Source organism: Phasianus colchicus, chromosome 8 (genome assembly GCF_987193195.1).
Source record: "Phasianus colchicus chromosome 8, bPhaCol1.hap1.1, whole genome shotgun sequence".
Taxonomy (NCBI): Eukaryota; Metazoa; Chordata; class Aves; order Galliformes; family Phasianidae; genus Phasianus; species Phasianus colchicus.
In genome coordinates this window covers 9,114,538-9,129,697 of record NC_143443.1, presented here as the reverse complement: position 1 = coordinate 9,129,697, position 15,160 = coordinate 9,114,538, and the positions used below count along the sequence as shown (strand labels likewise).

General features: G+C 47.7%; 1 protein-coding gene across 4 annotated transcripts in view; it reads right to left on the bottom strand.

Annotated features, from left to right (window-relative positions):
* Nucleotides 1-15,160, bottom strand: part of ARID5B (AT-rich interaction domain 5B) — a 108,584-nt gene extending 93,424 nt beyond the window's left edge. Inside the window, exons 1-3 of one of the 4 annotated variants that reach the window (XM_090144836.1) lie at nucleotides 15,063-15,160; nucleotides 14,560-14,820; nucleotides 5,797-6,022 (exon numbers count right to left, since the gene is read on the bottom strand). In XM_090144836.1, the coding sequence (XP_090000962.1) occupies nucleotides 5,797-6,022; nucleotides 14,560-14,820; nucleotides 15,063-15,083 (508 nt within the window). In that variant the 5' untranslated portion in view covers nucleotides 15,084-15,160. Of the gene's footprint in view, nucleotides 1-5,796; nucleotides 6,023-8,515; nucleotides 13,463-14,559; nucleotides 14,864-15,062 lie in introns of those variants that run through there. The other 3 variants (XM_090144837.1, XM_031589940.2, XM_090144838.1) reach the window with 3 other exon arrangements.

Here is a 15,160-nt window from a genome sequence, read left to right as displayed (position 1 = left end):
TGCCAGCTCCTCCGAGGGACTGGGGAGACAGGGAGCACGTGGGGAGGGGGGCCCAAAGGTGCTACAAGGCCACCCAAAATGAAAGTGAGCTCTTATCTAGGTACTCTTAGGAAAACACTTGGCCTCCCAACAGCAGCACCTGCCAGCATTCAGAAGGCACCCAGCAGCCTATCAGTTACCTTCATCCAACAAGTAAAAAATAAACATTTATCTCACCGTCTTTGTGCAGGGCCAAAGTTGTCTGTCTGCTCAGCACCACAGATTATTCCTAATGCCAAACAACACTGAAGGTAAATGGCAACTAAAGCAAAGGGAGGTATATGAGCAAAGGAAGGCCCCCACTCAGCACACCCCTGCCAAACACTCCTAGCACTGCCCATAGCCTGCAGGTGCTCCTGATTTGCAGCAGCACTGCTGGCATGTGCCAGGCATGGTCCCTTCCCCAGTAGCCATCTTCTTCCACCCAGGCTGCATGACACCAAGCCAAGTAATTGCCTCATCTACAGCAAAAGAGCTCTATCAGTCGGGCTGGTGAAAATGAATAAGACAGGTCACTCTGACCCAGGAGACAAAAGCCAACATAGAGCGTGCAAAGGCAGAGAGGGGAAAATGGGATAATGGGACACTTACAGGAGCTTGATCAAGATCAAATGGGATTCAGCCAGGACAACGGGGCAAGAAGGCAAAAAGGAGAGCAAAAAGAGCAGACAAACAAAGCAGGAGGGGCAGGAAAGAGAGTTGGAGGCATGACTTAAGCATCAAATATCCAAAATGGTCAATCATCAGCCAGTCAGAAATTATTGCATCCAGTTAAGTCAGGCAAGCCTGAATTCAGCAGCACCTGATAATGAACAAGGAAATCTCCACGAGTGTTTGAATGCAGCTCAGCTGTAGATTATCAGTACCAATAATACTATAGATTGCCTATATTATGTCCTGACAGCCTTCATCTGGAGAAGATGTGCCAATTACAATGGTAAGTGAAATCAGAGAGTCACACACTGTTCCCTTTGGTTCTCCCTCACCGGACCCAGACTAACACATGAAGACTGCACAAAACCCCCTTAGTAAGCACCAGAACTTGCTCATCCCCATCACTAATGCCGCCAGTACAGGAGTAGGATAGCCCACAGCGTGCCAATTTCAATCATCCGTACTGGCATGATAAAGCATCACAGAAGACAAATAAAGAGAAGTGACAGCAGCGTGAGGACCAAACCCAGAGCTCTGTCGGGACAGCCGCATGCCCCACAGCAATGCCCAATGCCGGCTCACAGTGACGCAGCTGGGGCCCTGCAGCTCCCACCTCCCCATCCCGCACAGCCACCGCAGCCCAGCCCAGCCCAAGCCGGCGGGGCCCGCCAGCACAAAACCCAGCCATCTGCCCTCCGTCTCTGCTCTCAATTTCAGCTCTGACTCCTCTATCTTTTATTTCTTTTTCTAAAGACACATTTAGAGACGAAACCATTCATAACTGCCTATCCACAGACAGTTTGTGGCAGCATAATTGACAATGAGTCTGCAGCAAAAATGAAAATGCTGTTTTAATAACCTTGGCCTAAAATACATTCTGTTGTATGCCTCAAAGGGTTTCAATGAAAAGTCAACCTGTATAGACATATTTCCTTGGCTTAAACAACAATCCAAAGCATATAAATGTAGTCCAACTATAATGACATATTTATAGGCCAATAAAGCTTACACTGCAGCTTTCATACTTCACTTAAAGGAAGTCTGTAAGAAGCAGTGTTATATAAAATAATTTGAATTTTTGTCAAACTATAGCCCAAGGAATACAAATATGCAACTTTGCCATATTTAACTGATAGTGTTTACATTGCTTAGTTGCTAAAAATTTTGTAAAATGAAATAATCCCTCACTCGGTTACTTCCCATTGGTTTACCAAATATGGATATTCAAGTCCATTTATTACAAAGAAAAATCCCCTAAATGATTCTGAAGACAAAAATAAATAACTAGCAACCTTAGTAGTGAATGATTTAATCAGACCAATTCTTCTGGAAAAACAGGTTCTCATGTTCATTATGAATAATACATTCCTGAGCAACTCTATTTTTATATGCTGCATTGTTTTTCTTTATTTTTCCCAACATTTGAAAGAAATATTCAGAAAGCTATGAATAGACTTAAGACATAAACTGCTAGCATTCAATATTGACATATTTGTAGAAAGGGACAGAATGTATAACATAAATAGTTCAAAATGCAGAAATAATTCTTAAAAATAATTTCTCAGGTTGAAATGTTGAAGCTCACAAAAAAAAAGCCATTACAGATCTGCTGTATTTAACACAGTCCTAAGGAAAAGTTCTGCATAATTCACTAGTGATGAAAACAATGGCATTTTACAGAGAAAAACATTTCTGAGGGGAAAAAAAAAAAAAAAAAAAAAAAGAAGAAAGAAGAAAGGAAAAGAGAAAAAAAGAGAAGAAAAAAGAGACAAGAGGGAAAAACAAACTAGGAAAGAGGGAAATTAAAGAGATAAGAGAAGAAATTGAGACAGAGCTACATAATTTGAATTAGGGTCAACTCTGAGTTACAGCTGCACAGCTTCTCTGGGTTGTGGATTAACCAGTTGTCACCTAATATTTTGTCTAAGCAAGTGCCACACAGCATACCATACAGTGTAGAAGCTCATATACCAAGGTCCCACTTTGCCTGGCTATTGTGTAAAGCTGCCCAGCTCCCCAGTAATGTGTTTAATTAAGTACCTTCTCACAGTGCCACTCCCTTGGTTCCGTATCAGTCATGTTTTCATTTCATACAGGTTATTTCACCCTTCACCACTTCTCGGTACTACATGAAACTGATTTTGCTTCTTGTGTAAAGTTTTTTTTAAAGACTTTAATAGGGATATAATTTCCTATTACCCTCTGCAGCTTGGTCCAAAAACATCTAGTAAGAAAACTTTCAGAATCAACTTACTTTTATAGGATTTTTCTGTAATGGAAACATGCTATTTCATAGGAAAAAAAGGGGTCCAGAAGATCACTTTGTTTATCTATGCCTTTTCAACACCTGGTTCAGCAGCTTCCTTGTCTACAGCCAGGGTTAAACACGGGTGTCACCAGCAGCTTTGTGCATGGCCTGCCAGATTAGCACAAGAACAGACCTGTTGCCTTCAGACCTTCCATACAATGCTGCCCCATTGCAGCATCATGAAGAACCTTTCTGCAAAACGTCTGAATGGGCACAGCACAGAGAGTCTGACCGAGAGGGGAACAGAACCGCGGTGGTGGGAAGCCACTGACATGCAGGAAGTGACCACTCCACTTAGGCTGACTAACTTTGCTAAGGTGACTGTGCTGATGCTCACACCTCTCAACCTTCAAACAGCCCACCACACTCACTCACAGTTTACAGCACTGCATTCAGACAACAGCTACCCCACTGAGTTGTGCAGGAGACCTCATGCATAAGTTACTGCTAGTAAAGCTTTGATCACTGCAGCTCAGCATTGCTACACTGGCAAGATGTTCAATATTGGAAAAGGTCTGTGGGCACATGCCCTAACAGGTAGTAAACCTGCCATTTTGACAGCAGAGAACATACAACACAGGCAGCTGAAATCCCCATGCCCTGGATGCTGAGCATTATGTTATTGCCTTTACCCAGAGCTGGAAAGATGGCAATTCTCAGAGCGCAGAATTAATCCTACTGACCACACAGAATGAGAAGTAAATGTTCTTCACTGGTGGGGCAACACCAGAGCTCGTGGGCAGCTTTCAGGATGCAGGGCTGCTTCACAGTGAAGATCACTGTTCTGAGTTTTGCTCAGATCTGGGAAGCAAAATATCCTTACATTCTTGAGTTTTTCCAGCAGTTAAAAATATCCTTATTATTAGATTTAAGACGTTTCTTGGATTGCATTTCACAGGCTAGATCAGTTATCTGTCAACATGCCTGACTCTACAAGTCTTACTGAACCCTTGGCTTCACTACTCCCATCAACCAGTTGTGATGAAGAAAACAATGATCACAGTCAAACATTAGCCAAAATACCCTTTTCTACTTTAAAAAAAAAAAAAAAAAAAAAAAGGCCTAACAATATAGCCAGAGCCACTGACCAAAAATAAGCAACATCAGAACGTGGGTTAACAAAATTATAGCATATACTTTAGATTCCATAAGCATTTAAAGTATAACCCCTACTTTCAAAGGCTTAACATGCAACTATAAGCTTTAGGCTTAAAGATAATTTTCTTTGGCTCCTAGGGTAGATAACAGCAATTTCGCAACTTACCACAAGGGTCTTCTTGATTGTTAAAGACAAAACCAAGAAAATATTAACCCACAACAGTTCTGTCTGAGAAACATTAAATTTCTTTTAACACAACAAACAAACACAAATAAGTGCAGTGTGTAAAGTAGATGCCAGGGCAGCAGCAGAGAAAACCACTGCATGTAATCATAAACTAGAAGAAACCACACACAAAAGCTAAGGAAAAGAGAAAGAATTGCACAGGTCTTTTGTTTGTTTGTTTGTTGTTGTTGTTGTTTTTTGCTGGAGAAGTAATGAAAAATAAGATCAACTTCCAGTTGTACTTTAATCTTCCAACCTACACATCTAATGGTGAATGTGGGATCGACAAAATCACTTCGCCATTTGGTAAGATCAGAAAAACAAGATGCAGAAGATAAATTCTCCAAGACAAAGCTTCAGCACAGTGTAACTTGGCTTTGGTGCCAACATAGTCGTGCTATTAAGATACTGAATCTGGCCTCGTATCTCCTATTCACGTAGTTTCAAAAGCATTTCCTCACATGCAACAGCCTTAACTTTTAATTTCTTACCTTCCAACTCATTACATCCTGAATTTGTCTTCAAACTTGGAACATTTGTTAAAAGTTTGGTACAGCAGAGAAACGTTCCTGAGATGACAGCTATTACGCATCTAAAGTCCTAACACCACAGAAAGGCATGTTTACCAACAGGAAACCTAACTCCATTGAACCCTGGGCACCCACCACAATTTCAAAGGTTTAATCATCACAGAGACACAAAAGCAGTCCCAGACCTGCAATCCTGCTTGCAACCATCCAAAGTATCAGAGGTAGTACCTCTCTCCATAGCAACAGCCAGAAAAAGAAAACATGTCTGCCAAGTACAAACTACATCCAGAGAACAGAAGGGCACTCACAGGAGGCCTAAGCTGTACAGTAACATTGAAGATTACAACAAAAGACACCAGGCTCACAAGAAAACACACCAGGTTACAGCGTAGTCTCCAAGGAAATAGTGGACATCCCTACCAAACCAGACTCAAAGCTGACCCTACAGAGACAGGATAAGCACTAGAAACAGGTGAGAACCTTGAGCTTCCAAGAAGGTGAGACATAAAAAATGAAAGGCCTTCAGTCTCCCCTTCCACATGGAGGAGGCCTAGCGAAGATGTGGCACATTACTTTTCCCACTGTGCACAATTTTCACCTGATCCCAAGGCCTGCACAGCCCCAGGGAAAACCCTTGACGATCTATTGTGCTTCCATCTTCAAGATTTGAGCCTTATGGTTAAGCCATACTTTTATAGAGTAGACAGGTAGCACAGTTACATCATGTTCATCTCCAGGAAGCCAAGATGCAGAGTGAGCAAGCCTGCAGTGAGCTTACCACCACTCCTACCCATCCAGCTGGGACACCTTACCACCACACCTCTGCCCAAAGTGCAGACATACTCTGGGAACTGGCAACAGTTAGGCAGGACTGGGCTCATCTGCCACTGAAGCAAGTCAAACACAGGCCCTCCCCAGGGCAGAAAGCAAGGGACACTTACCAAGGTCAGCCTTCTCCTTCAGGATGTCTTTGAAGTTCAAGCCGCTATTGAGCGTGGATTGTCTGTATCTCATCAAGGCCTCCTTCTGCCCATTCTTTCCCACATCCATCGGCTTAACCGGCTCAGCCCGGAAACCACACTTCCACTTGGAGAAATCGGACTGGGCCCATTTTGCCAAGTCTTCAAGCTTCACAGTGACTTTCTCTGAAACAGCAATAACTTCATCCTGCAAGAAGCAGTCAAATAAGAATACACGTCATGCAAGGCTCCACAGTGGCTGATAAACTCGTAACGCCAACCACCCCCAACAGGCTGTTGGAAAAGTCTGTCCTGTTTTTGGCAGATTGATTTTCCTGTGATACAGAATATCTCATACTTCGTTATTCCTCCTATCACCTAGTAGGAAATATTAGTTGTTCACGCAAAGCAAATACAATCTAAAGAGAATTTCTAAGACCAGGGCAATGATCCTAAAAGGCATGTGAAATACAGGTTGCCAAAGCACATTCTGTGTAACCGAAAGCCTTGAGGGAAAGTTTGTTTTTTAGGTGCAATTAGCTGCAAATGTAAAAATTCATGGCTGGATGACTAATGGTTATAGCTAGTCCTGAAATAAATGGACTAAGTAAATCTCAGATTCTTGGAACTCTGACTCACCAGAAAATTCCTGTGTTTATGGTACATTTTCCCTTGGCTTATACACAAATACTGAATTTAACTTTTGTCCTAAAAATTAAATAAAACTGTGATGTAATCCCAAAAGAAATACTACATAAATGTTATGTGCTTCCCACCAAAAGAAACTTGCACATTCTCATGTTTCTGAAAACCCTTTTCAAGATCAGAAGAGAACTGTAATTTTTTTCCCTTCTTAAACATACATTCTAAGAAAAGCACTTAAACCTAGTTTAGCCTCCAGAACATATACTTGAATTAAACAGCTCTAATTGCTGAATTTTATCCTTCCAGGAAACAATCAACTCCTCTCAGTCGCGATGAATAAGCAGAATGTTTTAAAGCTGACTGTAGTAAGCATGGGCTCCAGAAAGCCTCAAAAAATAAACAAACATACATACATAAATATCCAGGAAGATACACTCCAGATTTTTGTAGTTAAAATAGCAGAAATAATTTATGTTGTAATGAGAGCTGGCTGCCCACCACACCTTGCACTCTGTGCATTTCTACTGCTAAGTAAGGTTACAGATTCTTGAAATAAATAAACCAGAATCCAATTTTCCCCCAAATAAACAGAAGTATTTGCAAAAGGGAGAGAAATTCTTTCAGTTATTAAACAAAGAGAAAAGCACGATTGATTCTCTTTGTGTGTGTGTGTATGTTTTTTTTTCCCCACTAAACAAATTCCTCAGGAAATAAAATACTGTTCAATAGAAAAAAAAAACAACAACAAATAAAAGGAAGAACAAAAAAAGCTGCATTGTGATAAGTTAGACACAACACAAAACAAAACATGAAGGATCTCTTAAAAAAGCAGACCTGATATTCCACTCTCCCTCATATAATACCAAATTCCTTCATAAGCAGGCGCCTTCATTACAGTTAGTGCAATAACATGTATTTGGTAAGAAACGAAAGGCATGCTAAGCAAGCTTGTAATAAAATCTCTCCCTTTTATCACTGCACAGCATAAGAGCTTCCCCTGAACAACAAACAATAGCAGTGATGTTTTAAATCTCTGTTTATGACAGACGTCAATACTTTGTAAACAAGCGTTGTGTACTACAAAGTACAATTTCAATGGATGGTTTCACCCAATTTCATTACACCATTCCCTTGAAATTAAGAAAAAAAAAGCTGTAGTTGCTGTGTATTTTATAGTTATTACATGGTGACTAGTAAATGTCAGGATGAAAAACATACATATGTATCTATCTTAGCCTGCACGCTGCGTCCGGCCACCGCACCGTGCTGAATGCTCAACACCAGAGCCATCTACATAGCAGCACTTTTAATAAAAACCTGACTTGGATATCAGACATGTTTTTGGTTAAAATATTATTTTCCAAATAGCTCTCATGATCGAATGATTATGATTTCAATTACTAGTTTCTTCATATCCTTTCCAAGAACTGGTATGACTAATACTGGCTGGCATACAAAGTAAGCTGAGCAGACAATTTATTAACCAAAAGAAAAGTACAATCACTATTACATCATCAGTGAATAAACTTGTTTTTGAGAATACAACCTTCACACACATGCACATGACGTGTACACAGGGAGCAAATAAAAAGGAGAGAAAAGCAGTCCAATGCTGAAGGGTGCCGAGGTGGCCGCCCTTCACAAAATGGCGCTGGGTGTCTGCGCACAGCATGAAGGGCTCACAGCAAGGCTGAAGGACAGGCTGCCCACCACCTTGCCACAGCCACGTCCACAAGGATGGCAGGGCCCTGTCTGTGGTGGCTCCATCCCTAGGGCCCCAAATGGGCAGGGACACCTGGGAGGAGCAGCTGGCCTCCAGCCTCAGGTGTTGTGGCCAGGCCTCAGGCGGCCGTAATGGCGGCCTGCGCCCCAGGCTGCTGGCCAGCAGGGCCTGCCCTGTGCCCGCTGTGGGGCTGCAGATCACCCACTTCAGAACCCCTAACACTGAGCTGCTCCTGATGCTGAAGCCACTGGCGTGGTCCTCCTGCTTGCGTGAGGCCCAGGCAGCTCCAAGGCAGGCCGTTTTCCCCAGTGCTTTGCTGACAAAAGAGATTACCTGCCACAGCAGAGGTCACTCACTGCTACAACCCTTCGCCATGTCTACACATCTTGCTACCCTTCCACATGCCTTAAGCAGCCCTCCTGAGCGCTGTATTCAGACCTGAACTGGGAATGGCACGCAGCTCATCCAGCCGCGTCCCTCCCTCACCCTCCGACTCGAACAGCCACGCACCCACCTCTGCAGCCTGTCTAGAGGAACCCTTCCAATGAGATGACAAAGGCATACAGATGTTGAATAAATAAAAACCAGGTACGCAGTGACACATGACTAACAAACCTTTAGAAGATTAAAGAAATCTGCTGTATAGCCTTCATGTCATTCATAATTATATCTCTGTGTAAACATGAAAAACCACCCACATCGCATCCACTGCATATATATATATATCTAAACAAAAATCAACTCGTGTATTAGCTGTGCTCTGAAGTGATATGTTTGTGAGGTCTCCATTGCCTGGAAAGTCTTTAATTGCACTTTTTTCCTGCTACACCAAAATGAGGTTTACTAGAGGAAATGGCGAATGGTGATTCCAGCTCTACTCAGGAGTGGGACTTATCTCGGGTGCCCCTTCCAGACACTGGTGGCCAATGGAACCCCGTTCCTAGCCACACAGTTGTTTAATCATGAAATAAATACTGACTACAGAAATATGCACTTTTCCCTCTCTTTCCATAAAAGCAAGCATCTAGTCAGCCTGCCGTTGCAGCGTATCTTACAGGGCTCCTGAGCAAAGCAGAATACTTCCACTTCTCAAGTGGAAAATGGAGTGATGGTTAAGAAAAGGTGCTAATGCAAACCCTCCTCATCCTTCCCTTGTTCCTGAACAACGCAATCAGATCGGCATTTTCAGAGAAGAAATACAGGAAGAAAGGGACAGTATCTTCTTGAGAGCCGTTATGCTTAAATATTATGTCACTGTTGTCTAAGCAACCATCACGGCCTCCTGCAAGCACAGACCGCTGTATTGCCTGACTCAGCAGATGGCTGGAATACTTACATTCAATGAAAGAGGTCAGGTAGTTAGAAGAGCTTAAAGCAGATAATTATTTTTTAGAAGAAATATTAACTCTTACAAGGCAGGGAGTCACAGGGCACTGCAGGGGGGTTGCACATCTCGACCCCACACCCGCATATGCTACATCACAACTTCTCACTCACTTCCAATAATGAGGCAAGATTTGTATTTTAGAGACGCCAAAGCAGCCTTAAAAGAATTACGGCAACTGAGATATCTCAAAATTTTGACGTGCTGAGACTGTTTTCACTCCAGCGCTTCCAGAGGTCATTTAAGGAATTCTGGAGGGCAAGAGCGATCCGAACACCTGCTTGGCTGTCTCCTAACATCAAATACGTGGCCTGGAGAGAAAGGGGAGACGCACTGTAAAAACTCTTGCCAATAATTACAGGAGACACTGCATGTCGTTTATCTGATCAGTATGATTTGCTTTGGAAAACATCTTCAGCCTTTTTACAGAAACCTTTAGCACAGCAGATAGCTGGGGATGCATATTTTACAACCCAGTACATTGCTGATGAAAACACATTCGTCCACAGGAGCAAAAAAATACGGTGAGACTCTTATGGGCTGCATTCACTGCAGATAATAAAACTGCGTATTTCATTGGGACATAATGGCCCCTTATTAGTTCAGGGGTTTGTGGGTTTTTTTCTTTTTTTCTTTTTTTTTTAAGTTTTCCATACTTTAGGTGAAAACATCCTTTACATAACTCACACAACACCACTGCTTGCTCCAGGGTCCTGGCACCGTGCTTTCTGCCAGGCACAAATGGTTACTCCTATTCCACAGATGGGATCACTGAGTCACAGAAAGGTGCATGGGAAGATCCCATGTGTGGCTTGGGCAGGTTAAACTTTCCTTTCCCCTTTCCCTTTTCCCTGGTCTGAGTGCCTCAAGCAGTAATGTATCCCCATGCCTAGGCTAGATGGAAGTGTCCTGCCGAATGCGGGGCTGGCAGATCTGGAGGTGCTGGTGTGCAGGGACACACAGTGACCAGCAAGCACTCTGCACGGACAGACCCCAGGGAGAGCCAGAAAAGGGAGATGTGTGTGATCCAGGAATCCACCTGGCACAAAGGAGAATTTGGAAGAGGCCAAAGCAGAACCTCTTGTCTGTTAATCTTTTGCTAATTACTTTAAAGGGCTGTAATGATCTCATTAAGCACAGGTGACAGGTATTTCTCCAGCCTCTTGCACTGTTTCCCCAGACTGTGAGCAGCCCTACAAGGCTGCCTGAAGATCCTACTGATGATGAATGCTGGGTCCCACCCACTGGTGCCCAAGACCAAACAGAAGAGATCAAAACAGAGGGCCCAGCTGAAGCCCCACAAGCTGCAATCCCCTCTGTGTTTGTGTAGCTCAGTATTTCCAAAGTGAGATCTGCAGGGTGTCCTGGGGCAGGGCACAGTGGGATGTGCTGTGGGATTCTGGTCCACCTGGTCCAGGAACCAGGTGGTGATGGAGTCCTCAGGGTGATGGCTGCGAGCAGACAGACCTGGCATTTCCACTGCCTGCCTCCTCCTCTATTTCTTTTTCTTCCCTCCCGCTGCTCCTGAGCAGAGGTTCAAATTGAATTTATATCTGTCACTGCAGATAGAAGTCCTGACCAAAGAGAGAATAGGCTTCAGTCAAAATGTTTTCCCATCAGATAGCTCGCGGACCTCGAAGAGTTGTTTCAGTTCAGGCAAGTTGACAAGCAATTCATTCCTAATTTTGCCTACTACAGTTACAGTACGAAGAGCTTTCCTTGTAGATTACATAATTATATTTTTCTTAACAGGGAGTACATTGCATTAGCAGGTTTAAATTATGCAAGCTTATTCTTTTGTCTTTTGTTATATTGTGTTCTATTGTACTGGTAAAACAATATGTGCTTTAATTAGCAAATATCTGTAAATAATTTACTTGCTTTTCATGCAGCAGAACAATGGAGCCAATTTTCACATACATCCACTGAGCATGTCTAGTGGGTTTCTTGCCAGAATCTTCCATTGTTCCGTATCTGTATCAATCTGCCCATCATTAGCAGCTAACGCTCAACAACTCTGACAGAAATCAAAGTTTCGGCCCCCAGGAGCACTCCTCAGCCCCCGAAACTCAGGCTGCACTTTGCAAAGGAAGATTAGAATATCTAGTAAATGAAAACAAACTATTTTATTATCTGCATAACCCTGGCACCTTCACGTAGAAACATGGACGCCTGCCAAGCACTAAGGTCACTGGATTAATGCCATCAAATGCCGATGTTCATCTGACCTCCTGACTTCTTTTTAGCTACAAATAAAAAGCTCAACTTGGTGTGATGCCACGCATCACGCACACATCCTGCCTCGGCAGGGTTAAATCTGGGCGTGAACCCACACGCACACACGCGCACACACACACACAAAGCAAAAAGCTCTTAAATCAAGAGTGGATGACTGTTCTGAGACTTAAGGCATTGTTATTTTGAATGCGAATGAAAGGGCCAGAACAAGCACTGCAAGAATATTTCAATTATGTATTTCCCAGAACTGCATCTCTGAGCAACTGATGCAAATATTGCTCCCATAACAGCAGAACTTCTTCCTGCACAGAGGCGTAGGGCGCGTGAATCAGAGGGTACTTCTATATTGTACGCATATTGCTGCAATATTATTAAAAATGCAGAATGTATGTATGTGTGGCTCTCCTGAGCAATACAGTAATTATGATTAAGGGACAAGCGGCACAAAAAGAGCCGATTTATCTTACTTGTGCTTAGGAATACTATTGTGTAACTAAGCAACTAAAGACAAAATATAGTCTAATTAATTCACTCCTATGCTTATTTAAAAGACACAATTAGAACATTTTTATTTTCCAGCCTGCGCACTATCTCAGCACGCTTGAGGGTGTACCATGTGAGGCCCATTACTCTCTGAAGACAAGAGCTTAATGTTCAGTGCCACAGATCGGACTGGGAACAGCCACTTCAGGGAGCAGAGTTTCCACAGCCCAAACTGGGAAATGAAGGGAGGAACACAGAAACGTGCTGGAAGGGCTCTGCCTCGAGCGGCCCATCGCACCCAGCTGTGGCTAATGGCGAGCAACATGTGCTCCTCCCTGACACTGCTGCCCTCTTTCCCTGCCAGCATACGCTGCTGGTGGTGAGAGGTAAAAATATGCACAGTGGATGTGCAGTTACCAAACCCGCAGTATTCTATGACAAATACCATTTCTCCAGCACCGCTATGACGGTGTGCCTGATTTTTCAAAGCTGAATTAATCCAAGCGAGTGTACAGCAGGGGCTGACGCTATGAGCATGATTTTCAGGGCACCCTTTAATGGCCGTGAGCCATGTCTGAGCCATGCCATCACTGCCGTGCTGACGGGGACAAGTGTGGGGCACACGCTGGGACCAGGCAGCTCCCACCCATGCAGTCCTGCTGAGCCCCTCACCACAGGGAGGGGGCTGAGGATGAACCTGCAGCACCTCTGCTCCCCGAGAGAATCTCTCCGGCAGTTCTAGATAGCATGCATGCATGGAGTGACTTCTGTTTTTTTCCCCCAATTAGTCTGAAAATGCAAAATACTGCGAGGGAAATAATTACAGGAAACCAGCTCTCTCCTCTCCTCCGCATGAGCAATGCTTGCTCATGTAAATTACTTGCATGAGTAAGGATTATTCGCAAGGCGAAAAGCATTGCATCAGAGCCCGGTTTGGGAGCGCAGCTGAGACCAACACGAGCTCGTAGTAAACTCGGGCCCTGATGAATGGGCGCCGGGCGGGCTCCCGCGGGCGGCCCAGCGGGGCGGGGGCAGCGGCAGTGACGGTGCGGGGCGACGCAGAGCGTCACATGGCACCGAATGCACCGGGCCAGCGCCGGCTGGGGCTTTTTAGGAACTGCACCTCGCAGCCAACGCCGCCCTGGATTTGATGAAAGCCGGCTTCAATATGTATTTTCAGCCCTGCCTAATGAATGCCAACAGCTTTACAACACGACAACACAAAACGTGACGGGCGCTTCGCCCTGGAAGCTCTTCTGCCGGGGTCCATCCCTCTGCGGCCCCACTCTGCCCGCGGGGCAGGGGGCCGTGGGCCGGAGGTGCAGCCCCATCCCCGCACTGTGGGCCCCGGGCGGGACCCCGACCCCAAGCATCCTCGGGCAGCTCCCGGCCCCGGGCCTTAAAGCAGCGGCGAAGTTCCCACCGCGGCAGCTGAGCCCTCCGCTGGTCACTCCGCGGTGGGACGGGCATCGCGGTGGCACCCCGGCTACGGAGCTCCTACGGCCCCGCTCCGGGGCCGTGCCCAGTGCCGGCGGCGCCGGGGGCTGCGCTTAAATCCGGTGCAACGAAAGCGGCCTCTACGTCCACGCATCGCCGATGGGCTCCGGCGAGCGGTGCCATCGGACGTTCCCGGGAGGCAGCGGCCCCGCGCCTCACCGTGACCTCACGGCAGCGCACATCCCCCCCTCCCCAGCCCGCACCCTCCTCCCGCCCGGCCCGCTCGGGGCTGTCACACGGCGGGCAGCGGCCGTCCCCGTACGCACGGACGCGGGGAGCGACGGCGGCTCGCGGGGCGCTCGGTTGCCCCCTCCAGGCCCGGCCCGGCCCCGCCGCAGCGCTCCGCTCGCGGACGGGGGGCGCGGAGCCGCGCAAAGTTTCTGCCCCTCTCCGCGTCCGGAGCGCGGCCCCGAGATCGCGGGACGCGGGTCCGCCCGGTGCCGCGCTCCGAGCGGGGAACCGTCCGCGCGGGGCTGAGCGGCGCGGGTGCCACCCGCCCGAGCCCGGCGGCACGCGCCGCGCGGCACCGGCGGCGTTCGCACGTACCAACGCGCACAGCCGCGCGCCGGGCGCTCCCGCACCGCCCCGCAGGGACCCATCCCGGGCCGCTTCCACCGCGCGGTGCGTGACAGCCGCGCGCCCCCCCGCCTCCCGCACACGCGCAGCCCCGGGCACCGCGCCCCGCGCCCGCCGTCGCCCCCCGTCCCGTCCCGTCCCTCCGCCCCGCACGCAGCCCCGCACGCAGGTGGGCCGGGGCCGGCGTCGCGGTTCCCACCTCGCCGTGGTCGCTGGTCCGGCCCTGCGGGGTGTCCTCGGGGAGAAAGTAAAGTTTGGCGCTGGAGAGAAGTTGCCGGCTGGTGCGCTCCTCCCAGAGCAGCTGCAGCTCCGCGATGCAGGCGGGCTCCTCCGCGCGGCACCGCACGAAGAAGAAGTCGCCGAGGGAGAGGACCCGCGCCCGGCCGCCGCCGCGGCGCTGGAAGCGGAACGCCCGGTAGAAGACGTAGGGGCCGTGCGAGCCGCACGGGGCGCCGACCCACTGCGGGGAACAACAACACGGCGGCGGCATCAGCGCCGGCTCCGCGCCGCGCAGCGCCGCGCGGGGGGGGGGGCGCGCGGGGGCGGGCGCGGGGGGCGCGGGCGGGCGGGGGGCGCGCAGCGGCGCGGAGCCTCCGCGGCGGCAGCGGCGGCGGTGAGCGCGGGGCGGGGGCGGGGCGGGGCCGCGCGGGGCTGCGCGGCGGCGGCGGCGGCGGCGGCGGCGGCGGCGGGGCCGCGCGGTACCTGCAGTGCGCTGCGCTCCATCGCGGCTCCGGCGCGATTGAACTCAACATTCTCCCAAACTTGTTGGCGTGAATGGAGCCCGGCAGGTCCTGGCAGGG